The sequence below is a fragment of the Nyctereutes procyonoides genome, unplaced genomic scaffold (assembly GCF_905146905.1).
Source record: "Nyctereutes procyonoides isolate TBG_1078 unplaced genomic scaffold, NYPRO_anot_genome, whole genome shotgun sequence".
NCBI classification, from domain to species: domain Eukaryota; kingdom Metazoa; phylum Chordata; class Mammalia; order Carnivora; family Canidae; genus Nyctereutes; species Nyctereutes procyonoides.
In genome coordinates, this window is record NW_026575046.1 from 67,800,520 (window position 1) to 67,828,159 (window position 27,640).

At 41.9% G+C, this 27,640-nt stretch overlaps 1 protein-coding gene across 1 annotated transcript in view; it reads right to left on the reverse strand.

Annotated features, from left to right (window-relative positions):
- The window catches only part of HKDC1 (hexokinase domain containing 1), a 39,788-nt gene extending 25,575 nt beyond the window's left edge, over window positions 1-14,213 (reverse strand). Inside the window, exons 1-4 of the mRNA XM_055325608.1 lie at window positions 14,151-14,213; window positions 9,077-9,239; window positions 3,567-3,715; window positions 3,336-3,455 (exon numbers count right to left, since the gene is read on the reverse strand). Of these exons, the coding sequence (XP_055181583.1) occupies window positions 3,336-3,455; window positions 3,567-3,715; window positions 9,077-9,239; window positions 14,151-14,213 (495 nt within the window). The remainder of the gene's footprint in view (window positions 1-3,335; window positions 3,456-3,566; window positions 3,716-9,076; window positions 9,240-14,150) is intronic.
- Between the last annotated feature and the right edge of the window lie 13,427 nt (window positions 14,214-27,640).

Here is a 27,640-nt window from a genome sequence, read left to right on the forward strand (position 1 = left end):
AAGGTTGAGATTAGGGGTGTCTCTGTTTTCTTTAAACTTTTCAATCCTACTCCCCTCTCTCTCTCTCTCTTTTTAAAAAAGATTTTATTTATTTATTTGACAGAGAGCATAAGCAGGAAGAGCAGCAGAGGGAAAGGGAGAAGCAGGCTCCCCATTGAGTAGAGAGCGTGACATGGGGCTGGATCCCAGGACCCAGAGATCTTGACCCAAGCTGAAGGCAGACGCTTAACCATCTGAGCCACCCAGGAGCCCCTTTTTTTCTTTTCTATATTGAAAAGTTTTACTATTTTACCACCAGAAACACACACATAAGCAAAGACATTTCTCTTTGGCTAAAACTTTTCTGTTCCCTCATTTAAAAGCAACGAAACAGGGGTGCCTGCGTGGCTTAGTCATTGAGCATCTGCCTTCGGCTTAGGTCATGATCTCCAGGTCCTGGGATTGAGCCCCAAGTCAGGCTTCCTGCTCAGCAGGGAATCTGCTTCTCCCTCCCCCTGCTCATGCTCTCTCTCTCTTTCTCCCCATCTAAAATAAATAAATAAAATCTTTTTTAAAATTTAAAAAATAAAAATAAACAACAACGAACAAAACAACTATTGTAAAGTAATCTCCCCTCTTAATGCCCAGGCTCTTATTTTCTTTAATCATTTTTTAGTTTCACAAAGAAGCCTCCTGAGCCACCCCTCCTCAGGAAGGCTTCCCCTTTCTGCCATCTCCTGAGCTCAGATGACTTCTCAGCCTCCACCTTCTCCAAGAGCCCCGATTTTGTGTCACAAACCTAAGTCTGCAGCAGAGCCATAATGAAACAGCTATGCCCACACTTAGTGCTTATTACTAGTGCACTTCCTGTAGCTGAGAGTTTTCTACTTAACTTTAGACTCCACTGAAAGGCAGTTTGGGGGGAAAATTTATAAAATACAAGTAATTCCGGGAGGCCCGGGGAAGGGGGGGGGCGGCAGTTGCTCAGCGGTTTAGCGCTGCCTTCAGCCCAGGGCCTGATCCTGAAGACCTGGGATCAAGTCCCATGTCAGGCTCCCTGCATGGAGCCTACTTCTCCATCTGCCTGTGTGTGTGTGTGTGTGTGTGTGTGTGTGTGTGTGTGTGTCATTAATAAATAAATAAAATCTTAAAAAACAAATACAAGTAATTCCACTAGACTTTGATAAGAAAAAGCATTTTCTCCTTCCTCGATGTAATCAAGCACTCTTCCCTAGTTTAAATGTTTCCCTGAAAATCCTTATTGGAAAATGGCACAAAATGGGTCAAAACGTTTCCAGGAACTTGCTGGTATTTTAAACAAAGTTCTAGAGCTTTATCTTTCTGGAAAGGCAGTGCAGGTGGGACCTTATGAACTTGGGCTGAGCCACTCTTAGATGTGTGTCTGTGTGGCCTTGGACAAGTCCCTTAATATCTTTGAGCTGCAGTTTTTCTCAAATATGAAGTGTAAATAATCATGTCTACTTCATATGATTGCTTGGGGATTTTAATGGGATAATACACAAAAAGAGTGTATTATCAGCACAGTGCAAGATACACTGCCAAAGTCTGAAGTACAGTACTGTCATTATTATTATTATTATTATTATTATTATTACTACTACTACTACATAAAGATGCTGGTAGGGATTTGGCTTAGAAAAATGCCAAAATCCTAGATAAATAAAATGCATTCACCCCCTAGTTGTCAAGAAAATATGCAAGTTTGTTTCTTAAACTCAAATGAACTCCAACAGAGCTTGAGAAGTCTCTTCCTTCTTCCTGAGGTTTCCATTTCTGAGCTCAGGTAAGAGGTGTTTAATTACTTGGTGAATCAGATCTTGATTTTGGGGCCTGATTCCCCACAACTGCTCCTCCTACTATCTTTACAGATTCCATGACCTCTGCTCCTCCAGCCAGCAAAGATGATGACACCTCATAGCTCAACTCCACTTGGCCTCTTCTAACATTTTCTGAAAACTTCTTCATATCAATTTTTTCTAATCTTTTTTTTATAAAATAATAAAAATGTGGACCTCAGCCTATCCCCTGTCTAGAGAGATCATAGCAAGTTCTCCCTCAATGGAATCAAGTAAATGATTGATTGTACTTTTTAATTGTCTGATAGTTAATAATCACCTATAAAATACAAGACATCATGCTATAGACCCTGTAATTGGAGAAGAAGAATATAAAACAGTGCCTGCCCTCCAGAAACATCTGTTAAGTCAGGGGACAAGATACAAAAGCACCAAGAGACCAGTGACATAGGGACAATCATTGTGGTGACCCTGCAACTGTGCCCAGGCACAATATGGGGCACACGGCAGAGGTCTGGTCTAAGTTTCTCCTCAGCCCAGCAAGTAGCTTTTGTAGTCGCTGTTTTGCAGATGGGAAAACAAGGAGCTCAATAAGTTGAGTAACTTATGCAGGGGAACACAGCTTGTTCTGAGTCATGATTCAAAGACAAGTCTGTGGGACATGAGAACCCATTCCTTGTCCACTCTTCCCCACTGAGAAGTGGCTCATCTCAGCAATAGCAAACATATGCCAGGGCAGTCCATAATGTCAAGGTGCTCCATGAATTGACTTGTCAGCTGTGTGTCATGACGGCATGTATAGGAGGAGATCATGGGCCATCACCCCAGACAGCTGGAGACTGGGATACCTGACTCCTGACCGTGTCCCTCTAACCCCAGAAAGCTCATTGTCCTTTTCTATGGCCCCTTATTTATTCTCACAGATTTACAGAAGATTCAGCTTGACTTCTCCCTGTTTATCAGTTGAACATATGAGGCACACAGAGATGAGACCCCAGCTGGATAGTGGCACAGCTGAGATTGTACGTCCCAGATACGGTGTCTGCTCAACAACATTGTCACTCCAGTGACCCTACCTGCATCCTAAAGGCTCACTAGAGAGGTGAGACTCCCTGAGCCTTCCTGTTCTTATTCTAGTCAGCTTCGTCAGTGGCCAGTGGCACTAGGTGTGGTCCCCAGACCACCAGCATCCACATCCTTCACCTGGGAAGCTGTTAGAAATGCAAATATAAGGCTGCAATGATTAAGAAACTCCAGGGTGGGGCCCAGCAATCTGTGTCTAACAAGCCCTCTAGGGGATTCTCACGCAACCAAGTCTGAGAACTAAAAGTAAAATTTGTTGCCTGTGCTGTGCCCATGTCATGTGCAAAATCAAGGCTGCTGCATTTACAAGTTCTTTGTCTCACATTTCCACCTCACTGTTCAAAAAGAAAAAAAAGTCCTCTCTTGTTTCCAGCCTGACTCCTGAACATGCCCACATTCTCCAGCCCCAAACCCCAAATCCTGCACAGCTTCTTCCCTCCCTGGCATGAACCTTACCTCTTCCAATTTAGTTTGTCTGCATGGAAAAGAAAAGGTTAGGCCGAGGGGAAATTTCTTATGCTTCAACCCTCTCGTCTTCATGAAATCTGCCAGACAGTCAGCTATGTAGTCAAACAGCTACACAGAAGAGAAAGCACAGGACACTGGGCTAAGGCATGGTCACTTATAAACTTGATTCCAAGCCCACCCCTCACCCCCCGCTGCTTCATAGAGCCCCTGCCCCAATACCTCTGAGCCATTCCCTCGGATAATTTCATTGGGTGTTGGGTAGAACTGACTCTCCATCTGGACGTTTCTTTTCCCCTCTTCAGAGACTTGGACCTTTAAGACACGAAACTTGGACCCTCCAAGATCCAGAGAAAGAAATTCCCCATTTTCTATTAAAAAAACAAGCAAAAGTTATCATTTATTGAAGGTCTGTTATATGGCAAGCTCAGCCTTAGAAGTTGGACATGTAATAAATGCCACTAAGTCTCACAAGCACCCCATGGATTAGGTGTCATTATACCCACTTGCTGAGATTTTAGAAGTGAGCCCTCCCAGCAAGGGGCAAAGCTGGGGTGTGACCCAAATCTGCCTGGCTCTGCAGTCTGGGCCCTGCTCACTGGTCCATGCTGTAGGGCATAAACGTGAAGAAGGCAAATATATACCCACTTCAGGCAGGCAGTATTAGAAATGGGACTTGAGGGCAGCCTGGATGGCTCAGCGGCTTAGCGCTGCCTTCAGTCCAGGGTGTGATCCTGGAGACCCAGGATCGAGTCCCACATTGGGCTCCCTGCGTGGAGCCTGCTTCTCCCTCTGCCTGTGTCTCTGCCTCTCTCTCTCTCTCTCTCTCTCTCTCTCTCTCTGTCTCTCTCTCTCTCTCTCTCTGTCTCTCATGAATAAATAAATAAAATCTTAAAAAAAAAAAAAAGAAAGAAAGAAACGGGACTTGAGGGTAGAGCCTCATCCAACATGCCACAACCAAAGCAAGGAAGTGGATACTCCAAGTGTGGTCAAAGTCCTGATTGGGCAGGAGGAAGAGGCAGGGAGGTGTGTAGGAAAGGGAAACCAGCCCCCATACAAGCCTCAGTCTCGTGGGTAGAGGGAATATATTCTGGGAGGTTAAAACAGACAGGGACCAAATGATGGCCCTTACAGGACCAAGTATCTTCATATTTTGGGCCAGACTCAGCCCAGCACAAAAGAGATGCTATTAATAAAAAGATGGATATGATGCATAGTTAGTGCAAAGCAGCCCACTTGGGTGACTTCAACTCAGGATCCAGGGAGAATTCCTGCCATGACCCGCCAGTGTCCTGCGTCAGCCACAGATAGAGGACAAGAATGCAAGTGTGCAAACTCATGAACCCACAAGACTTTGTGCAGAATTGCCTGTGCCTGAAAAGTAGGGACACCTTCATGATATACACCCAAAGCACATGTAAGTGAACCATGACCACAAACCTGGTTACTCAAGTGGCCTTGTTTTGTGCCATGTGACCAAACATACAGCTGCATGGAGATAAGGCACCAGCAAGCCATTCAGATTTATTCCTTGTGAAATAAAACAGTGAGGAATTGTTAGTTTGTGGTAAAGACTGAAGTGAAAGCCTCCGCCAGCCCAGAGCAGCTGGGTAGCCAAGGTGTTCACATGTGTGTAGGCTGAAACCACAGAGAACTCCAGTCCTGTGGCCTGAGCGTACCACAGTGCCTGCCTTCAGATTCCCACGAGATCCTGTGGGATCCCCTTTTTGCTTTCCCTGTTCTTACACTACAGTCTTCCTTTCTTGACCTGACTCACCTGGGTTCTCTGTTCCTGACAATCAGACAGCTAGGCACAGGCCCGCCTGAGCAGTGCTCTGCAAACTTTAATGTGCATGTGAATCTCCCAAGAATTTTAACATGCAGATTGTGATTCAGTGGAGGCAGGGTCTGAGATTTGGGTGTTTGGGGGTGTTGGTTTTTTTTTTTTTAATTTAAGTAATCCCTATACCCAGCATGGGGCTGGAACTCATGACCCCAAGATCAAGAGTTGGGTTTTCTTCCAATCCAGCCAGCCAGGTGCCCCAGAGACTTTGTATTTCTAAACAAGTTCCCAGGTACTGTGGCTGCAGGTCTGTGGACCACAGTCAGAGTAGCACAGGCTTAGTCATTTACAGACCCAGCCAGCTGGCTGTTTTGTTTTAATGGAGATTATCTGGAAAGATAGGAAAGATTCTTATCTTCCTAGATCTGCCCCCAAAGAAGCCTGATGGAGCCATTTATTATTCGGAAAGGGAATCCAGAAAAAAAAAAGAAGAAGAAGAAAGGAAAGAAAGGAAAGAAAGAAAGAAAGAAAGAAAGAAAGAAAGAAAGAAAGAAAGAAAGAAAGAAAGAAGGAAAGAATCCAGGGACCTAATACTGTGCAACTTTTGTTAGCATTCATCACCTACCAAGCAAGAGTGCTTTCATAGATGTTATCTTGTTGAGTAAGAAATAGGGTAGATCACACAATCCCTGTACTAACATTTACTGAGCATGCACTCTGTGCCAAATAATATGCCAGGTGCTAGGGAAGCACAGGAAGCGGTATCTAAATCAAAACAGGAGTCAACACCCCAGAAGAGGTGGAAGAGAACTGAGGGCAGAAGAATGAGAGAGAGAGAATGAGAGAGAGAGAGAGAAGCAACCAGCCAGAGCAGGTCCCAGGAAGAGCTCACATAGGAAGGGCGGCAGGGTCTGCTTTGGAGGAAGGCGGGACACTAGCAGGTAGTCTCAGGATAAACTAGGAAGGGTTTGAAAAACTGCCCCACCCCAAAGAGCTTGAGCTTTATCCAGAAGGTAAGGGGGAGTCACAGAAAGGTTTTAAGCATGGGAGTGCCAAGCTCTGGTTGAGATTTGGGGAACATGCCTCTGGTGCCAGTCAGGATGGATGAGAGGATTTTCATAAAAGAGGAGGTTCCTGTACTGCAATTCAGATCAGAGGTGATCTGCAAACCCTAGTGTAGTGTAGCATGAATTCATTCTTTCCTCTGGCTGCCAGGGGCCCTTATCAGTGTGTAGTCACCTGGCTTCACCAGTGACTCAAGACGTGATTTCCTGGAAGCCACCTGGCGTGATCCCTTCTGTGACTTTGACCCTAGAGAAAGGACTCACTGGACCCTGAGGGAGGGAGGACCTGCCTAGGAGAGGCAATAGCCACAGAGGGGCTGTCAGGATCTCTACAGCAATCATTATCACAACCTTCCATCATGGGGATGTAACGTACAACATGGTGATAATAGTTAAGAATAATACATTGCATATTTGAAAATTGCTAAGACGACAGATCTTAAAAATTCTCAGAAGAAAAAAGGAATTTGTAACTATGTATGTTGCCAAATATCACTGTGATCATTTCGTGATATATATACAAATATCAAATCATGTTGCACACCTGAAACTGTTATGTCAGTTGTTATGACTGTTATGTCAGTATGTTAAACTGTTATGTCAGTCAGATATAGTATATCTCCATAAAAAAAAATTTTTAACCAAAAAAGGTAACAATCTGCCTCTGTAGATAATCTCCCTGTGAACTTTCACTTTCCCTTGCTTCTGGGGACACACTTCTGCAGGAGGAGCCAAAGCACAGGAAGCTAGGAGGACATCGCCTGGGTGCCCCCCTGGGCACACCCATGACTCAGGTGCTTACTCTGAATGGCCCTGGATGACCAATCAAGGACCACAGTCCCTCCAGCACTCTCATAGAGCAGCGCCTGGAACTCAGCAGATTTCAAAGCAGGACTGTCTCTCTCAAAAGCTTATGTCCCTCCTGGGTGGCACATAGCCTACCCTGTCACTCACCCACCAATGAGGGAAGAGGCTTCCCCCATGACAGTTCCTGAGGACCTCTTAAATGGCAGAAGCTACTTTGACCCAGTTATTGGCTCAGAGGGCCCCAGAACCTGGCTAATCCAAAGTCTCTGAGAGGTCCCCAAACTTCAGCCCCTACTATTTCAAGGACCCCAAAGCCCCCCCTGGAGCTTGGCCAGAGCACTCAACCCTGACATTGGTCCTCAGTGCTCTCTCATCTGACCTGAGCAAAACCTCAGGGTTTTTGTTTTTTGTTTTTAAGATTTTATTTATTTATTCTGAAAGATGCAGAGAGAGGCAGACACATAGGCAGAGGGAGAAGCAGGCTCCTCAGGAACCTGGTATGGGACTCAATCCAGGGACTCTAAGATCACGCCCTGACCTGAAGGCAAACACTCAGCCACTGAGCCACCCAGGTGTCCTAACACCTCAGTGTTCTTATGGGGTTATGTGAGACAGTGAGTTCGTAACACCCCTGACCACAGAAGGTGGCTGGTAGACATCAGTTCCTGTCCCTCCTATGGCTCTGCCCAGAGGCTGAGAATGGAGGCATTGGATGGAAACTCATGGATTCCTTCTGAAGGTCTCTAGGCTGTGGTCAGTGAAGTAATAGTTCCCCAAAGATATCCATATCCTAATCCCCAGATCTATGAATATGTTACATGGCAAGCGAAAATTAAGTTACAGATGGAATTAAAATTGCTCATCAATTGACCTTGAGGTTAGGAGATTCTCCTGGATTATTTGGGTATGCCTAATGTAATCACAAGGTCTTTAAATGTGAAAGAAGGAAGCAGAAGGGTCAGAGTCAGAGAGAGATTTAAAAATGCTATCTGGTTGGTTTGGAGATGAGCCAAGGAATACAAGTGACCTCTGGAAGCTGGAAAATGCAAGGAAAAAGATTTTATTCTACCCTAGACTTCCAGAAGAATGCAGGCCAGCTGACACCTTGATTATAGACACATTTCAAACTTCTGACCTTCAGAGCTGTAAGGGAGAAAATGTGCATGGTTTTAAGGTGCTAAGTGGGGCAGCCCTGGTGGCGCAGTGGTTTGGCGCTGCCTGCAGCCTGGGGTGTGATCCTGGAGACCCAGGATTGAGTCCTGCGTTGGGCTTCCTGCGTGGAGCCTGCTTCTCCCTCTGCCTCTCTCTTTGCTCTCTCTGAATGAATAAATAAATAAATCTTTAAGGTGCTAAGTGGTAACTTAAGTGTGGTATCTTATTATAGCAACAATAGAAAGCAAATACAGAGGCCAACTCTCTTGTTTTGCAGATACAGAAACTAAAGCTAAATATTTTGCTTTAGGTCACTGAGAAATATCAGGGCTGGGCCTAGAGCCCAAGTTTCTTGAATTATCATTTACTCTTCCTTCCATTACATCATGTTGTCTTTCCTTTCTTACTGCCTTGGGCCTAGAATCTAGATACTTAGGCATGAAATACCATTCATTATCCATTCAACAAATATTTCAGGTCCTAGGATGTATCAGGCACCATGCTAGGTGCTCAGAACACTCTGGTGAAGAAGACACAAACCCTGCCCTTAGGGAGCGTTGGGCCAGTAGGGAAATTCAGGCATGGCAGGGTAATAGAAAAAACACCTAACCCAGCATGGGATGGAGACAACCTCTACCCTGAGACTGAAAGCTAAGTTGGTGTTCAGGAGGGGAAGAATGTTGGGATGCTCCAGCAAGTGAATAAACAAAATGTGTGGGGCCAAGGTGAGCAGAGAAAAAGCAGGGTACATTTGAACTTTGGTTCAAAACTTCTGGTACTCAATAGACTGAAGCATAGGGAGCTGGGGAGGAATGTGCACAGAGGACTAAAGAGGTAAACCAGGGTACAGGAGCAAACTTGAAATACTCATCAGCCAAGAAGAAACCAGTGGGATCAGGTCCCTGGCAACCCCTAGCCCCACTCACCTGAGCCATCTGGAATGGCCCTGACAAAGGTGGGCAGCATCTTCACAGAGGCTGTGGGGTTGGTGTCCTTCCCCAGACCCTTCTGCATTTCAGCCTGGAAGCGAGCCATGATGTCCAAAAGGGTCTCATCGGAGAGCCGCATGTGATACAGGAACCTGTCCACCTGGAACAGATTCCGGGGTGACCACAGCTGCCTGCTAGGGAAGCTGATCCTCCAGTCAGGGCTGTTAATTCCCACACTCATCGTAAAGCTATTTTTCTGACCCTGGGGACAGCTTCATGATGTGGAATCCTAAAGGTTCCTTGCCTGACCCCTCACGAAGCTAGATAGAGACAAGGTGGGAGGTTGGAAGGGTAGAATGGAATGGAAGGCTGGGAGGGGAGGTAGGAATTTATTCCCCTGAAGGGCAAGCTGTGAAGAAGAAAATATTCTCCCATTTTTCTGATGGGACAATAGAGGGGCAAAAGCTACAAAGGATTCAGGGTTTCTAATTTCCAGTTCAGGGCCTGTACCACAGTCCCATTGCCTCTCCACTGCAAAAGACTAGCTTGAACCTTAAATTCCTAAGCATAGAACCTTTCTTTTCCAGCGATGACAATACATATCCAAGCTTGTTTCCTTTTGTTTATGGGCTGCTAGGAAGCTCAGAGCTAAATTCAGTTCCAATTGCAATCTGTAAATTCTAGTTCTTTAAATTTTCATTCTGTTTTTAACTGAAGTTGTTTGAATTAAGATGAAATTTAATTTTTAAAGCCAGCTCAAATTGCTGCTGGAAATGGGTGAATGGCACTCAAGTAACCAGGAAGCTGGGGCAAAGGACCATTACCCTAATGGAGGGAAGGTATAAAAATCACGATGGCTATGCTCAGTCCACTTGAAGGTAGTTTGTCCTATCAGAAATGGCAGAACAACTTCCACCTCGTGCTAAAGCTAATCTTTTGGGAGTGGCAGCCTGGATTCCGAGGGCTCACTGGAATGATTATTGATGGGGCAGGAGCGGGGAGGGTGGCATAGGTGCCCTGTGTTTGCAGCTTCTGCTTTATACACATACTGAGCAGCCTCTCTACCCATCTTGGTCACAAGGAGACTTGATCCCAGCACATTCCTGGAGGAATCACTCTCCCACACTTCTCTCTAAAACTAAGAACTTCTGTTGAAGTCTACAAAGTGCTCTCACAAACATGACCTCATTTAATCTCCCTGACATTGCTTTGAGGCAGCCAGGTGAGGCCAGAATTTTTTTGCTTCTAATTGAGAGGTGAGGACCCCAAGGCTCAGAGCCATGGCGCAGCAGTGGGACAGCTCTAGGTGAGTGGTGCACTGGAACTAGAATGCAGGCTCCATACCCCGCACCTCACAGCCTGGCTTTGTGTCACAGTTCTGTGCAACATGCAGGAGCCTAACAGGGACATTACACCCAAAGTAATGGGGCCACACGACCTTTATCATAGCCATCAGCCAGGCCTAGTGAGCAGGGAATCCCTCCCGTGCAACCTGGGGCCAATCAGAGACCCAAGCCAATGAAATGGCTCATGGTTCCAGGGACTCAGGAGCCAGCAAGAGGCCAGAAAACTATCAGAGAGCCATTAACAACAACAAAAAAAGGACAATTGGGCTTTCAGTGTATTTGAGGAGATAGGATGGAACCAGGTCATGCTTCATTAAGGGCTTCCTGTTCACACTGTGTCTGTTTATGACTAATTGGTTGGCACAGCCACAGACATGGAGAAAACTGATGGAAGGGATGTGATCCAAAGTAATTAGGGCTTGGGGAAGGCTGGGATGAACTACTCAGGAAATTTGCTCCTTTTTCATCCCAAAGCCTCTGAAATATGCCCCCAAACCTACTGCTCATTTTCGCTCAGCCCCAGAGTATAGGGAATGTCTCCAGCATCCCCATAGTGTCATCATGGTTTTGAGGTCCTGCTGGGGTCATTTGCCAGTGGCAGTTTAACAGTCATTCAGGACTTTGGGTTCCTGCACCTGCTGTTTCAGTAAGTTAGAGTCATGACAGAAAGAATATCAACTTAGCAACAGTTCTTGTTTATTCTCTGTACCTCCTACAGGTCCTGGTACAGTAGCTAGAAGGGAAGAATGAAACATAGGTTGGGGCAAAAGAAAAGCTCTATTTTAAATCCAAACAGGTGATCTGGGGCCTGGGTAGCCAGGCACATTCTTTGCAGGCACTAAGGGAGGGTGTGTTGGAATTGCAGAAAACCAAGCACAATTTTGAAAAGATTCTGAAACCATAAGACGAGATATCTTCTAAACAAAAGAGGCTACGAGCAGCGCATCTAACATAGGAAGAGCAAATTCAAAGATGTAAGCTCAGACCTGTAGAATGACAGAATGTGGCAGCCAGAAATGAACCGCTCTGTCCAAAGGTCCTATATGAATTGAGGGTCATAAAAGGGTTCACCTCTTTGACCCAGTGATTTCAGTTCTGGGAATCTAGCCTTATAATCATCCCAAAGATGGAGAACATTAAACACATTCCTATGTTTTTCAAAGCAATATCTTAATTGCTAAAAAGTGTTTTTGAGGTGACGCCTGGGTGGCTCAGCTGTTGAGCATCTGCCTTTGGCTTAGGGCGTGATCCCAGGGTCTGGGATTGTCCCGCATCAAGCTCCTTACAGGGAGCCTGTTTCTCCCTCCGCCTATGTCTCTGCCTCTCTCTCTCTCTCTCTCTCTCTCTGTGTGTGTGTGTGTGTGTGTGTGTCTCATGAATAAATAAATAAAATCATTTTTTAAAAAAAAGTGTTTTTGAAAGTAGCCGAGTTATGATGAGCACTGGGTATTGTATGTAAATGATGACTCACTGAATTCTACTCCTGAAACCAATATTGCACTGTTAGCTTAACTAACTAGAATTTAAATAAAAATTTGGGGCGGGGAGGGGGAAGTACCCAAAAGTCCAACAAGAGGAAAAAGGTTGAATTATAGTATACCCAACTTGACTGAATATTAGAAGATGTCAGAATGGTAATTATGAAGAAATGAGACAAATGTACATCAGTGGTTACAATATAACAATAAGTGAAAGAAACAAGATTCAGAATTATAAGTATAATTGTAAAAACATACTATAAAGGCTTCCCCAGGGCAGATCTGACAGTGTTTGTGAGGGGGGTGGGACTAAAGGTAACATTTCCCCTTTTTGTAATGCTGACTTACTCAACTGTAAAAAGTACACACTGAAAACCTAGCCAGTCCTTCTCCTATGAGTGAACAATCTGCAGGTCAATGACCAGACTCAGCCCAACATTATCAATAGGTCAAATAATGTCAATATATTGAACTGGAAAAGAAGCTACCAGAGTGGCTTCTCCTTTCTTTTCCTTTCCTCCCTCCCTCCTTTCTTCCTTCCTTCTTTATTTTGTTTTGTCTTTGTTTTAATGTTGGTATAGGGAGATTTTAAAACATTGGTCCAGGGTCTGAATAGTAACCCTTACAAGCAAAGTATAGCCCAGGGTCTTGACAATCCTGGAGGCAGGAAGTACAGAAACTAAGGAGGGGACAGCTACCTGACCCTGGAGAAAGGGCCTGTGCCTTTTGACCAGGTGTGTTTTCACCACATGGAAGAGTACATGGACCTGTGTTCTCAGAACCCATGATTCATCCAGCAACCCATAAACCAGATGCCCATCCTATCTCAGACACCTGTTGCTTGAAGTGGCTACCAGTGCTCCTGACTATCCTGACTCAGCTCACTCTTCAGCTTTCTTGAAGGAGGGGAGGGCCAACGTCAGGCCTTGACAAAGGCTGACCATCCTCCCAGAGGACCTGGAACAAATCAGTGGAGGCAGCATAACCTCCCTCCTAAGCCTGTACCTGAGCTGGTAGACAAACACATCTCCCTGATTCTAGAATGTAAAAAAAGGTTAATCACCACCAAGGGGCCCAAGAACATGAAACTAATTCGCAGAACCAAAGGTAAAGTTTCCAAAGATTGCCCCCTGGAGGTTTAGAGAGACACCACCGCAGGTTTCCTCTTTACTAAGCAAGTAATAATGGAAAGTGAATCCTTCAGCAGTGCGGTGAAGAGGATTTTTCTACCTCCTTAAGAAGCTGGCAGAGGACTCCATGAATCGAATCACTATATGAAATTTAAGACAGCTTCAATCAGATTGATTTGCCATATTTTAAGATTTGCTATAACTTCTAACCCAAATCTTTGATGAATAGAATTTAGTGAAGGCTTACCCCACCAAGCACAAGAGGGCTGTTAAGGGGCCATGCTTTTTCTCTCTAAAGCCAGGAGGCATCATGGCACAATGGAAAGAATGCTAGGGAAGTCAGAGACGTGGGTTTAATCCTCACTCCACCTGAAATACTTGGGTGACCTTGGCTAAGTCGGCTTGCTGAGATGACTTCTATTATCTGTTAATTGAAAGACACTAGTGCCCAGAGCCCTGCCACTGGCAGCTGGAGTGGCTAGCATGGCAGGCTGAGCTCACTCTAGGCTGCCAAAGGACAATGCTGATGGGCTCCAGTTGAGCCGTGGCAACTGTTAAGTGGCCTACCTTGGAACAAATTTTGTGGAGACGTTTCTTGAGCAAAGTGACAAAATAATGCACGCCATTAACAGCCTATCATCGGCAAACAGCATGTGCCAATAATAAATATTTCAATTATTGTACATTAAAACCCACACCCTTAGTTCCCATGCTAAATTCTTTCAAGCATACGAAGAATCATGTGAATTACTTTAAAAGTTCTCAAAATTTCTCTCCCCTCCTTTGTAGCCTTCCCCCCCAAATTCCCCTTGTATCAAACACAATCATCTTCCACCTTTCTGAAGACTTTCTCCTCATCCCCTCCCATCCCCTATCTACCAGGATAGTGCCAAGTGAAATGCAAGGCTCAGGACAATATGTAATGTTGAGCCGAGGGGGGGGGGGGGGTGGACGACGACTCACTTCCTCTCCCCACTGCATGAGCTCTTTACTGGTCCTGTGCTCCCTGTGTCTTTTCTCTTAAGCTTTCTTAAATCCTTTTGGATGTAAGCACAGTATCAGTTAGTTCTACCAGTGAAGAATGAATCGGTGCTCTCTCAGCTCTGTGAGTCCTTACCTTCTTGATCTGATCCTCCTTCAGTTTGCTGAAGTAAAATGCCATCAAGTGTACTGCAAACATTTTTTCCAAGTCTGGCTTCTCTGGAGATGGGCAGAGATTTCCGTGCAGTATTTACTCCCTCGTCTCTGGAGAGCTGCCCACTTCCAGTTCAGGCTGGAGGCCTCCGGGAACTAGGTGCTGCAGATTAAATACTTCCAGGCTGCTTAGGGTTCAATGATTAAACTTTGCCCCCTCTCTCCGGTCCCTCCCTCCAGCATACACTTGATTGTCTAATAGGAGGCTTGGGATGGTAGCTGAGGGCTGGTGGAGGGGTGGCAGGGGATGGGTTGCTTGACTCTGAAAATTGAGTGCCACAAAATCTCGTTGCTAAGCAACACTCTCAAGCCAGTGCTCCACCAAGCCCACTCAGCCGAGGAAAATCTTCTGAGAAGTTGGGCGTTAAACAAAGCCAACTTTCAACCAGCTGAGCTGCTCTGCAAGTGCCTGGTCTCAGCCTTTTCTCTTGAGTCCTTTTCTTCTCAGCCCAGGGATATAACTCCTGACTCCCTGCCCCTCTGCAGCACTGTCTTAATTAAGACTAAACACTGCCCTGCTCAGGGAGACTTCAAGAATGTTGGGGCAAATCCCTCCCTTTGTGACAGAGCAGATCTCTTGCTTAATAGCCTGTGGTAATGAAAAAGCACTGATAAAAATTTATCTATTCACAATGATAAGCCAGCAAACCTTGACTGTACAGGTAGTGACCCAGGAAAAAATATCCATGAGAGAAGATGAATTGAAGTCACGGGTGCTCACCAGAAAGCTGCCACTGTAGAGAAAAACTAAAGTCTGAAGTCACAGACAGGAAATGTCTCATATCACAAAGATATGTGGTTTACTCACTCATCTCACTCATCATACCTGATGTGAGGACCCAGAAAAGGGCTGATATGTGAGTACAGTGGACCTTGGACTCTTCCCACAGTCATTGGTCAGCTAACAAAATCAGTAACAACAATGGTGTTAACAAGAGTAGCTAGCAAGGATGGAGCACTTATGGTACCCATTTCATAGATGGGGAAACTGAGGCCCTAAAAGGGTAAGTGACTTACTCAAAATCACAAAGCCTATAAATGGTACAATGAGGAATCAAACCCAGAAGTTTCATTCCAGGGCCCAGCTCATAACCAATATGCCATATCACCTCCCTTCTTCCTCTGTGCAGTAATCAACTGAAAACTATTAATAGCACAGCTTTCTGTCGGGTACTGTCAAGAATTCCCATTACTCGGATAGCTAAATACAGAGAGATCATTCCAACAGGGTCTTCTCAGTGAGGGGAAATAACGAAGGAATTCCTAACCATAACTTCCCAAATATTAACCACAGGCTTCCTAAAATTTAGCAACAGACCAGATATTAACACAAGTTTGCTGAACACCCCAATGTTTCTTACTCCTACATAGCACCTGCTCTTCAATGCAAGGGAAGAAACGTGTTTTCCCTGTCAGCTTAGCAGACTCAGCTTTATTTGCTTTTCTACTGCACAGTCTCATGAATCAAATGATTACCAAGCACTTGCCTAGTGAAAGAACTTCCAACTGTTGCCTCTTCAGAAGCCACCAATTCTCCAGCCAGAGCTCTTTACCCGTCCACCATATGTATGGGCCACTGGAAGTCCAGTGTAAGCATGGCGTTTGATTAAAATTACTCTAGATACTGTCCTCATGCTGATATAAAACTGTCTCCTGATTGAGAAACCCTATCCTTTCCAGCCTGTTTACCCCTCAGACTATGAACTTTCTTTTAGCTCCTTTACTTTGTCTATTATACAAACAAACACAGGTTAACCTTCAGTTGCTCAAACTATTCAGTTCCCCAAACCATGTGGAATTGTTGGTATTCTGACACAGACATGCTAGCCCGGGTCCATACAGGCTGTGGATAACACCCTGGGGCAGGTCACCTGCCCACGGGTGGTAACAATACTTGTCTTAATTCCTCCATTTAAAAAGTAACCTTTGAGGTGCAGTATGGCACCAACTGCCATTGATTTATTCACCCTTGGGATAAAAGACTACAATGGCCAGTGGACAAAAAGACCCAAAGCCATAATCAAAGGTCTCTACAATCTCATGGCTACTGTGTGCACCAGATAGGCAGTCTTTGGAATTTTAATCAGGCAGATGATATCAGAGGATGTTCATCTGTTACATCATTCTGTTTCTAATGTCGGCACATCAGTATCTCCATTCCAGGTCTGAGTAAGACAACTAAACTGAGCTTAACAATTATAAGGATCATAAACATTTATAGAATAAAAACAAAATAATCTGATTATTCCAGTCCAATCCTTGGAATTTTTCACTCTTAGTAAATTTCTATATAGTCATTCAAGGATAACTGGGTGCAAGTCTTATAAGCACTTAGATTTTAAGATAATTCGTTTGAGAGTTGGCACTGCTGTAATTTTGGTTAAAGGATCTTACCAGTCTGACTTAAATCTCCCATGTAAGAAGGAAAACTCTCTCACTTCTGTACACATCTCTATTTCCATAAAACTCTCTCCTAAAGATAGTATCTGCTCTCTTTCAAGTACTGAGCGTGGTAGGAGGACTATAAGTTTAATGGAATTTATCCACTTATTTAGTAAATACTTGTATAGTGTATACTAAGAGTTTTACAATATTAATTCCCAGAGCAACTATCATTTTCATTCTCTCCAACTTACAGGTAGATAAACTGAGGCATGGGGCCAATTGGAACATAGAGGAATAAATATTTGAATGTGGGAAGTATGGCTTCAGAGTCCATGCTTAACCACTGTGTTATACAGACTCTCACTAACCTGGAAAGAAAGCATAGGGAAATGTGGGACCCAAGAAAAGCCACCCAAAGCCCCAGAAAACACAAAGCAAAGTGCACATGCCCTGGGATCCCACTTTGGCTCCACCCTCACTGAAGACAAATGCTCCAGGCTCCTACCTATAAAGGGTTCATGGCTACCCCAGTGGTCATTTTGAGAATAAAAGTAAATGAGATCACATAAGAGAATCTATGTGGCCCATGATGGGCACATTAAAAGCATTTCTTTGATCTAAGCCTTCACCTGGCTAGGGACCCCTTCTTAAGATTGCCCTTTCATTTCATCCCATTTGGTCCCTTAGAATAAAAAAATGCACACAGCCCTTTCAGTGCATTCAGTGAAACAACCAGAAACCATTAGAAGGTACCAGTTCCATTTATTGGAATTACTGGAATGATTAGGAATTTTATAAATGTTCTATTCCTGTTACCAAAGAAAATGCATCTTGGGGCAAAGGGGGAAAAAAAAAACAAAATAGATCTTGAATTCTGTTCCATATTCTTTTTCATGATAAATCCAAAATTAAGGTGTCCAAATATAAATCAGTCCAACCTGTTGACATGCCACTTGCTGCAAAAGAATAAGAGAGTGAGAGAGCAAATTTCCATACAGGAAAGTCAATGTAGAAATTTCCAAACCCTGACAACAGTTACAGTTACTATGGTGTCTCTATGGGAGCAACCACAAATGAAGCAGAAATGTTAACTTCAGCAAGTTTCAAAAGAATGCTACTGATCATTTTTTATAGGTTTATTCCTGCCCAAGAGAGGATTGGGAATGCCCATGAAGAAATTATTTGCACACGATTATTTTTTTTAATTTTTTTTATTTTTTTATTTATGATAGTCACAGAGAGAGAGAGAGAGAGAGAAAGAGAGAGGCAGAGACACAGGCAGAGGGAGAAGCAGGCTCCATGCACCGGGAGCCCGATATGGGATTCGATCCCGGGTCTCCAGGATCGCGCCCCGAGCCAAAGGCAGGCGCCAAACCGCTGAGCCACCCAGGGATCCCTGCACACGATTATTTTAATCACAACTACATAAAGAGCTGTATTTGCAAAATACATATCAAGAAGAAACTAGTCATACAAGATAATGCAATTCATGTGGCTTTTAACATTTTTTAGAGTAGTGGCAATCTCAATTGCACAAAATAGTAACCTTCTAAAAGCAAACAAGACTTCTGGTTAAACATGGAGTAAACCCACAAGGAAAAGAGAAATGAAACAGTGGTTAATAAGAAATCTTAACATAATTTTGGAAGACAGAAAGCTGACAGAGACTAGCTTAGTAGAGGAAACACTGAGGCATAAGTGACTGCAGACCATGATTTTGTTGAGAAAAGAGCAATGGCATTTTTAACTTTAAAAATGCTCAGGAACTGGAGGCCCTGATACTTTAGAAGAGCAAGAGGCAAGACATAGAACCAAAAATGGGAGATGAGCTAAAAGTCTATATAAAAAAGCAGGCATCATATGTGCTCCTCCACCCAGAGCAATGGGAGACCAGCCAACCATCAGCCCTACTAGAGAATGGATTTTTATTCTCTGGAGAGACTGAACCCCAAAGCCTCTGAAACCGTCTGAGTAATGAGATCCCAAACCATTTTTTTTTTCTGTCCACGTTGTACCAGCAGACATCTATCTGTATACATCCTTTTCTCCTTCACTGGGAGGAATTGGGAGACCCAGTTTTTCCTCGGTAAATGGACCTAGATGTGGAAAAAGTAAAACTATAGAGACAGTAAGCAGATCAGTGGCTGTCAGGGTTTGAAGAAGAGGATTAAATAAATGAAGCATGGGGGAGTTTTCAGGGCAGGGAAACTTCTGCATGATGCTGATATAATGCAATACATCTGTCAAAACCCACAGAACTTTACAGCACAAGGAATGAATTTGATGTATGTGAATTTACGAAAATATTTAGATCATGGATGCAATGCAGACTGACAAAAGAATCTAACTGCATTACAAATGATGAGAGACAGTCTTCCTGAGGGAGAGAAGATGCTGACCTCAGTCTATCTGGAAGTGAGTGGAATGAGTGGAGTCAATTATCCAAGTAATCGGGGCTTGGAGAAGGGTGAGATGTACTATACATACAGGAACTAAACTTGCTCCTTTTTCACCCTAAAGCCCCTGAGACATGCCCCCAAACTTACTGCTCATTTTCATTCAGCCCCAGAGTCAAGAGAATGTCTCTACCATCCCCATAGTCTCATCTTTCCTGTAGAAGTCATGGTTTTGAGGCCCTGCTGGGGTCATTTGACTGCGACAGTGTAACAGTCATTCAAGACTTTGGGTTCCTGTTCCTGCTGTTTTAGTAAGTTAGAGTCATGACAGAAAGAATGTCAACCTAGCAACCATTTCTTGTTTATTTTTTTTAAGATTTTATTTATTTATTCATGAGAGACACAGAGAGAGGCAGAGACATAGGCAGAGGGAGAAGCAGGCTCCCTGCGGGCTCAACTACTGAACCACCCAGGTGCCCAACAGTTTCTTGTTTATTCTCTGTACCTCATACAGGCCCTGGTACAGTAGCTAGAAAAGGATAGTGCTGTACACTGGTTGCTAAAGCTGTTTCCTCCAGGAGCACAGCTTGACTATTCTGAAACCACTGCCCACAGATAATGGAATTGGATCATTAAGTTAATGGAAAGAGGATGGCAGGAAGTGGTTTTCTCTGTAGTAGTGGGAAATTACTAACAAGTAAAGAGAGAAGGCTACCATGATCCATGTTACTGGATTATAGTTGAGGACATCAGTATAAACTCATAATTACCTTAGCATAGATACACATGGACAAATACATATATGGATATATAAATATTTGTAGATAAACATATGTATGTGAGTTAGTATATCCATCCAGTAAAAGACCATAGAAGCAATGATAGTAATAACAAGCACATCTGGTACCTGGATCTTAGTTTCTAATGTCATTCTATATACACAGGCACGCATGCACATGTGCGCACATGCACACAAACACACACACACAAAGGGACCTGGGCTTTTTGGGAAAATGTCTGATTTCTAGACAGAGTATACACAAAATGAGCCTGGAGCATCTTGTAGTGCCAGAAAACAAGTAAATGCTTAAAACAAAATGAAAAGGAAAGGAAAGTTAGAGACATGTCAATGGGATACAAGGACACAAGGAACCAACCAAAAGATCTGAAAATAACCAAAGTTAGGACAATTTAAGCAAAAAGAGTAAGTATTATTGGATTATAACCCAAAGGGTAAAATAAATATCCATAGATCTATACTGATATAAAGAAATAATTGAATACATAAGTAATGGGGAGAAAAAAATAAATTTCCCATACAGAAGAATTCCAAGTAATTTAGTAGAAAATACCCCCTCAAGGATGTGGAACATATTGCCCCCTCCTGAAGTGTGGGCTGCACAGTAACTTCCTTCCAAAGAATACAATATGGAAAGGGGGAAGGGAGTAACTGAGAAACCTGCTAAACTCTACCTCAGTCAGATAATCAAGGTCGACATCATCTCATCAGGGATGTCACGTTGATAGTACATGCCTTTGATATGATATGATCAGAATAGCACTTTACCTCCACTTTACCTCCCAAGCCCCAAAATTCCAGTCTAATCATAAGAAAAATATCAGACAAATCCCAAATGAGGGACATTCTACAGAATATGTGATTAGTCCAGTTCAAAGCTGTTGAAGTCATCAAAAGCAAGAAAAGTCTGAGAAATTGTTACAGCCAAGAGGAGCCAAGGAAACAGTATAGTTAAATGTAACAATGTATCCTGGATGGGATCCTGGTGCAGGAAAAGGACATTACCTTAAGAATTAAGGAAATCTAAACAATTTGTGGACTTTAGTTAATAATAATGTAATCTATATTGGTTCATTAATTATAATAAATGTAGCACAATAATGTAAGATGTTTACAACAAGAGGGACTGGGTATGGATTATAGGAGAACTCTGTACTATCTCTGCAACTCTTCTGTACATCTAAAACTATTCTAAATTTTTTAAGTTTATTTTTTTTGAACCCTATAGATGCCGGTATTTGGAGAATACACTTTAAAAGCTAGCTAATAACCCAATAGCCAAAGCAATCCTGAGAAAGAACAGGTATCGTAATACCTGATTTCAAGGTATATTACAAAGTTATACTAATCAAAACAGTATGGTATGAGCATAAAAACAGGCAGATAGATCAGTGGGAAAACAGGATAGAGAACCCACACATAAACCTCCACATATATAGTCAACTAATTTTTGACAAGGGTGTCAAGAACACACAACAGGAAAAGGATGGTCTCTTTTGTAAATGATGCTGGGAAAACTGGATGTCCACATGCGACCCCAACCTTACACCACTCACAAAAGTAACTCAAAAATGATCAGAGATTTAACTGTAAGACCTGGGGACACCTGGGTGGCAGAGTCGGGTGAGTACTTGACTCTTGGTTTTGGCTCAGGTCTTGATCTCACGGTCCTGGGATTGAGCCTTGTGTCCGTCCAGCTCTGTGCTCAGTGCAGTCTGCTTGAGATCCTCTCTCTCCCTCTGCCTCTGGCCCTCCCCTCCACCCATGCTCTCTCTCTAGAATGAATGAATGAATGAATGAATGAATGAATGAACGAACGTAAGGCCCGAAATCATGAATGAATAACCTGAAATAATAAAACTCATAGAAGAAAACACAAGGAAAACAATCCTTGACATTGGTCTAGGCAAAGATTTCTTAGATAAGTCACCAAAAGCACAGACAACAAAACCAAAAATAAACAAGTGGGACTACACCAAACTAAAGACCTTCTGCATAGCAAAGGAAACAATCAATAAATTGAAAAAACAATCTACATATGAACACTGCAGCATTACTCACAATAGCTAAGATATGTAAATAATCTGAGTGTCTATCAACAGATGAATGGATCAAGAACATGGAAAATCAGGGTGTCTAGGTGGCAGCTCAGGTCTTGATCTCAGGGTCATGAGTTCAGGCCCCACGGTAGCCTCCATGTAAAATTTAAAAACTTTTTTTTCATTTTTAAAAAAGATTTTATTTATTTACCCATGAGAAACACAGAGAGAGGCAGAGACACAGGCAGAGGGAGAAGCTTGTTCCCTGCAGGGAGTCTGCTTCTCTTTCTCTCTCACTCCACCCCTCCCCCCTGCTAGAGCTCTTTCAAATAAAGTCTTTAAAAGAATTTTTAAAAAACAGTACTATATTATAAACTTCAAAGTTACTAAGATACTAAATCTTAACTGTTCTCAATACAAAAAAGAAATGATAAATATGACATGATAGTTATTCAGCTAATGTTACTGTAGTAACCATATCGCAATATATAAACATATCAAACCAACCTTGTACAACTTAAACTTATACAATGTTATATGTCAATTATTTCTTAACTTTAAAATGCCAGTTTCTGATCCAATCAACCAGCATCAAAACCCAGAAGTTAATAAGCCCTATCCATGTCAACAGAGCTTCCCAGTAGTTTCATTCCTCACTTTTAAGTATGAACATAGCCAAAGATTATTAGACAGTCAAGAAAAGTTACCAAGAGTAAAGGCAGAAATCAAACCAAACAAGAAAATATATATGAAATAGAAGAAAATTTTTTAAAAATCTAAAGTATCTTTAGGGAAATAAAATACTGCATCCAAGAAACAAAATAACTAAAAACAATGGAATTTGGTGGGGAGGGAGGAAGTATATGACACTTTAAAAAAATTCAGTACTCCTAGCAAGAGTTTTAAGTTCAAAGAAAAAAATTTAACTTTGGGCTAGTTAGAAAAATTCGTAACTGATAAAAAGCTTATATGACTTTATGAGGAATTTCCTAGTAAGACTTTCTGGGAATGATATAAAGGCATACTTTCTGACACATTTTCCAATATTTTTTATTTTGATAGTATTTAAACATCTATATTCTCTGGTTACATTTTATAGCATTCTTAAATTAGCTTACAGCAGTTTAAATTCAGCTAATTAGATAATGGCCTCTAAGAAATACTATACCTAGGTTGTCAGTAAATATAATAATGTGTATATATATATATATATATATATAGTAAACTTTGCTGTAACAATACAAGATATGATGTATTTATTACATTAGTAAGGGAAGAAAGCATTAGCCTAGGAAAATCCGTGAGATAAGCTTTAACATCAGGGCAAGATTTAGTTAAAAGAATATGTGGAAATATATGAATTCTAATACTATTAAAAATTAAATAACAGCAGGCAGAGTTGGTAATTCGGTTGGAAATCTTTTATATGAATTTGGTATATATATCTGAGTAGTCATGGTATATGGACCAGGTGGTGACGAAATTAAATCACTGTGTAGAATGTAGAAGACCAAATCATGGGAGGTTTTCTTCCTTCATCTCTCAAGGTACAGATTCTACGCTTCTAATGGCAAAAGTCTCCATGAAACACCCAGCACTGAAAGCATCTACTTTCTTAGAACTCAGGATCATAAGCTATTAGAATAACAACATTCTCACATGAAGCAACAAAATTCTTATCTTCTTTTTCCCTCAACACCCCAATATATATACTCTTTATTCTTCAGAATTCTGTGACTCAAAAGTGTATCTACATCTTTCCTTTCAAATGTGTATCTAAATCTATTCTCAGATAAAGACATTATGTCATTTATTGTTACTCCTCTTAATAATGAGCTCTAAGAAACAAACACTATGATAAACTAAGATTTCGAGAGGTTAGAAAATAAAGTTAGAGAAATGACCTGTGAAGTAGTACAAACGTCATGAACATAATTTCTAAATACCAATTTAACAATAACCCAAAAAAAGGAAAAGGGAAAAAAAGAAGCAACAGCTATATCAAAAAGGAAATGGAGAGAATGAGTTGATTTAAGGGGAGATTTAAGAAAGCTAAATCCTCACCTGAAAACAGGAAATCAGTAGCTAAGTTCTTAAAATAACTCAGGAAATAATAGGAGAGGCATATTATGTAGTGTCAGTGAAGTAAGTACTAGAAGAAATAGAGTTGAAAGTACTTGCCTCTGGCTTTTAAACTGTGTGTGTGTGTGTGTGTGTGTGTAGTCCTTTGACAAAAAAATAATTTTTAAAAGTAGTTTAAGCTTATTTAACTTATGTATACAGATTAAAGTTAATATGCCGAAGTGTGGCTTAAAGTTTTTTTTTTTTCAAAAAAAGCTTTCTTTTGAATTTATATCCTGCATTTCTTTTGAATTTGAATTTATTATATTTTAAAAACTTATATGCAAAGGGAATTTTATAGATAAAACGTGATCCACATCCACCTATTTATCAGGTTTGTTTTTTGTTTTGTTTTTAAAGAGAGAGAGTGCGAGTGAGTAGAGGGAAAGAATCTTAAGCAGACTCTGTGCTAAGTAAGCATGGAGCCCAATGCAGGGCTTAACCTCACAACCCTGAGATCATGACCTGAGCCAAAATCATGAGTCAGAAACCTAACTGACTGAGCCACCCAGGTGCCCCTATTTACATTTTAAAAGGACTAACAAGTGCTATGCATGTTAAGAAGATGAAAATGCAGCTGTTAAAACAGGCAATTTGTGAACATTACAAATTACTTAAGGAATTAAATATATATATTTAATAGACACATACATATGTATGTATATACCTACATGTCTTGGCCTGATTACAAGTACTTGAGATTTTCCAGCAGGGATTATCAATTTCACTGCAATTTACAGGTATGTCAATTGGCAGTTCAAAGTAGTCACTAAGGTTACAAGCCTTTCCCAGACTTCTAGAAGAACCAGGGACTTTTAAGGACATGGAGTTGATAGGGAGCACATGGTATCAAATTTTAGGGTAGACAGTAAAAATGTAGCCTTGAAGGACCAAGTTTAAGATCACATCCTCTACCCAAATTTACCAAAAGTAGTTCTTGAAATGTCTTCTAAGCCCAATCTTATTTCAAGTTTGTTGTTGTTCTCTAGCATTTTTGCCCATAAAGACAACTGTTACTTATCTCTGTCTGAAACTGTTTCCCTATGTTAAGTGACAGGCTTTTAGATAACCATGATAATTCAGAAGTCTGTTTAAAAACATTGCTATTTCTGCTCGTTTATATATTTTCTGGCTTTGAAATAGAGCAAGAAAATAGCCTGATTCATTTATCCATTTGCCAGTTTCTTAACAAACCATAACTTTTCATTATATCCTAATAGGTTTGAGTCGGAAACACCTAGAATGACTGCATCATAACTACAGACTCCTGGTTCTAAGTTATAAGAAACTCTGGTGTTTTGATCATTTTGTATGTTTTGTGAGTCACAGTAAGTCATTTTTTCAAAGCCCCCAATTCCACTTTGCAGGTTTATACTAGTCCACAAATACAACGTACAAAGCATTATAAGGCAAAGGTTATTAATCCTAACCAGTTATGTTACTGTTCACAATTTATTAAATTACCTAGCTCTGTTCTGCTGTAACTCAGGTGGGCATCTGAGCCTATGTTGATGTACAGCTGAATCCACAGTAATCCGAGGAGGGCTTTCATGCAAGTACTTCAAAACCTGCGAGAAAGCTACAAGGAAAAACTAAACAGTCATGTTTTAGAATCACTGAAAACATGACCTTATTGGAAGGGAGACCAGGCTGTTTGGTTGGCGACAAGTAAACACACTGCAGAGAATTACTCAGGGTCATTCCAATTACATTTTTCCTTTTTGCTGCACCTGATATCATCTTTCTTCAGTCTCTTCTGCCTAACCATAAAGCTCTCCCATCCCTACAAAGAAAAGAAGGGTTAGAGGGTAAACAATATTACTCTCCCTAATTCAGTGTTCAAGCAGCCCTTCCCTTACAATAGCCCCTAGCCCCGCTTCATCTGAGGCTTCGTTAACATTTACCTGGCCTACGTTTACAAGTGTCTTGCCTGTCTTCTCTGACTTACCAACGTGGCCCCCAACCTGGAGTAAGTGGGAGAATCACAACACTCCAAGTGACGTACGTTACCACTTCAATACAATGAGATCACATCCATTATCCAGGTCAATTCGTGAGTGTTTCTTGAGACCATCTAGGTAAGAATGGACTAGGTCTACTATAGTATAAATCACAGAGGAAAGCAAATTCAAGAAGGTGAAGTTGCTTAAACGCAGAATATCAAAAGAAATATGTCCTAGGCATTTCACTCCTGTTTATCCACAAGCAAGGGAGAAATATAGTCAATGCCACCTGTTCAGACTTTATTTCCATGAAAGCAAAGGATGGAAGAATAAAGATTGCCATCTCAATTACTTTTTAATTTATTCATTTCAGACAGAGAGAGAAAAAGAGCAGGAGCAGGGGAGACAGGCAGAGGGAGAAGGAGAAGCAGACTCTGCTGAGCAGAGAGCCCAATCCCAGGACCCACAAATCATGACTTGAGCCAAAGGCAGAAGCTTAACCATCTGAGCCATCTAGGTGCCCCTTGCCATCTCAACTAAATGAAATATCTTCTGAACTCTGTACTGAAGAAAAAGCCAGAAAGAGAGAACTAGCTTGGCAAAACTTGGCTGTTCCTTGACCCAATTTCAACCAAATCAGGTCTAATCCCTAGCCTGAAGTCAGTCTCAATTTAGAAGTTAAGAAATTAGCTCAGCTCCTGAAACAACCTAAGAGCTCCATTCACAGTGAACCCAAACATTCAGGTTCACTTACAAAACACTTCTTGTATACCAAATCCTGTGCTAAACAGGATCTCATCATACTTAACCTACTGGACAATTCCAAGTAGGTATGTATTATTATCCATGCAGAGACCAAGCACCAGAGACAGCAAGGTCACTGAGCTTAGCAGTGATGAGCAAAACTGTACCCTGATCTGTACAACTCCAAAGCCTTGTCATTCTTTTCCCTTATTCTATTTCTGGCATTTCTCTGAAATTACATCCATTCATTTCAGACTGATTGTGCCTCTACTGTATTTCGGTATAGCAGTGAACTACATAGACAACAGTCTCTGCTCTCACAGAATTGACATCATTTATTAACTTACTCCTGTTTGCTCCATATCAAAATATAATCTCCATGAGCACAGAAACATTATGTCTTGCTTCCTGCATAATTCCAGCACCAAGAACAGCCTCTGGTACATGGGTACAATAGACAACAATGTGGTTCAAAAATCTCTATGGGGCTCCTGGGTGGCTCAGTTGGTTGAACAACCAACTCTTGGCTTCAGCTCAGGTCATGATCTCAGGGTCGTGAGATTGAGCCCTGCATCAGGCTCTGCACTCAATGGAGAGTCTGCTTGAGATTCTCTCTCCCTATCCCTCTCCCCCTCCCCACACTCACTCACACTAAAATAAATCTAAAAAAAAAAAACAAAAACAAAAACAAAAACAAAACCTAACTCCAACTATGACATCTTCGGCAATAGTGTAGGAAACTGATCAAAACAATTCACCGAACTGATTTTATTCCCATATAGTTCCTTATAGTGCATTATCTTAGTGCTATACTACAAATAGCCACTATATAAAGCTTTAAATAAAATCTCTAAGACATTCATAATTAAATGTTGAAATTAACAGCAGTTTAGTTATCTTTAAGAGCTAATTTTCCCAAGCAAAAAGACCCCAGTAAAAGATAGCCACAATACCACAGCAGGCAGTAAATACATAGGAGAAAAAAA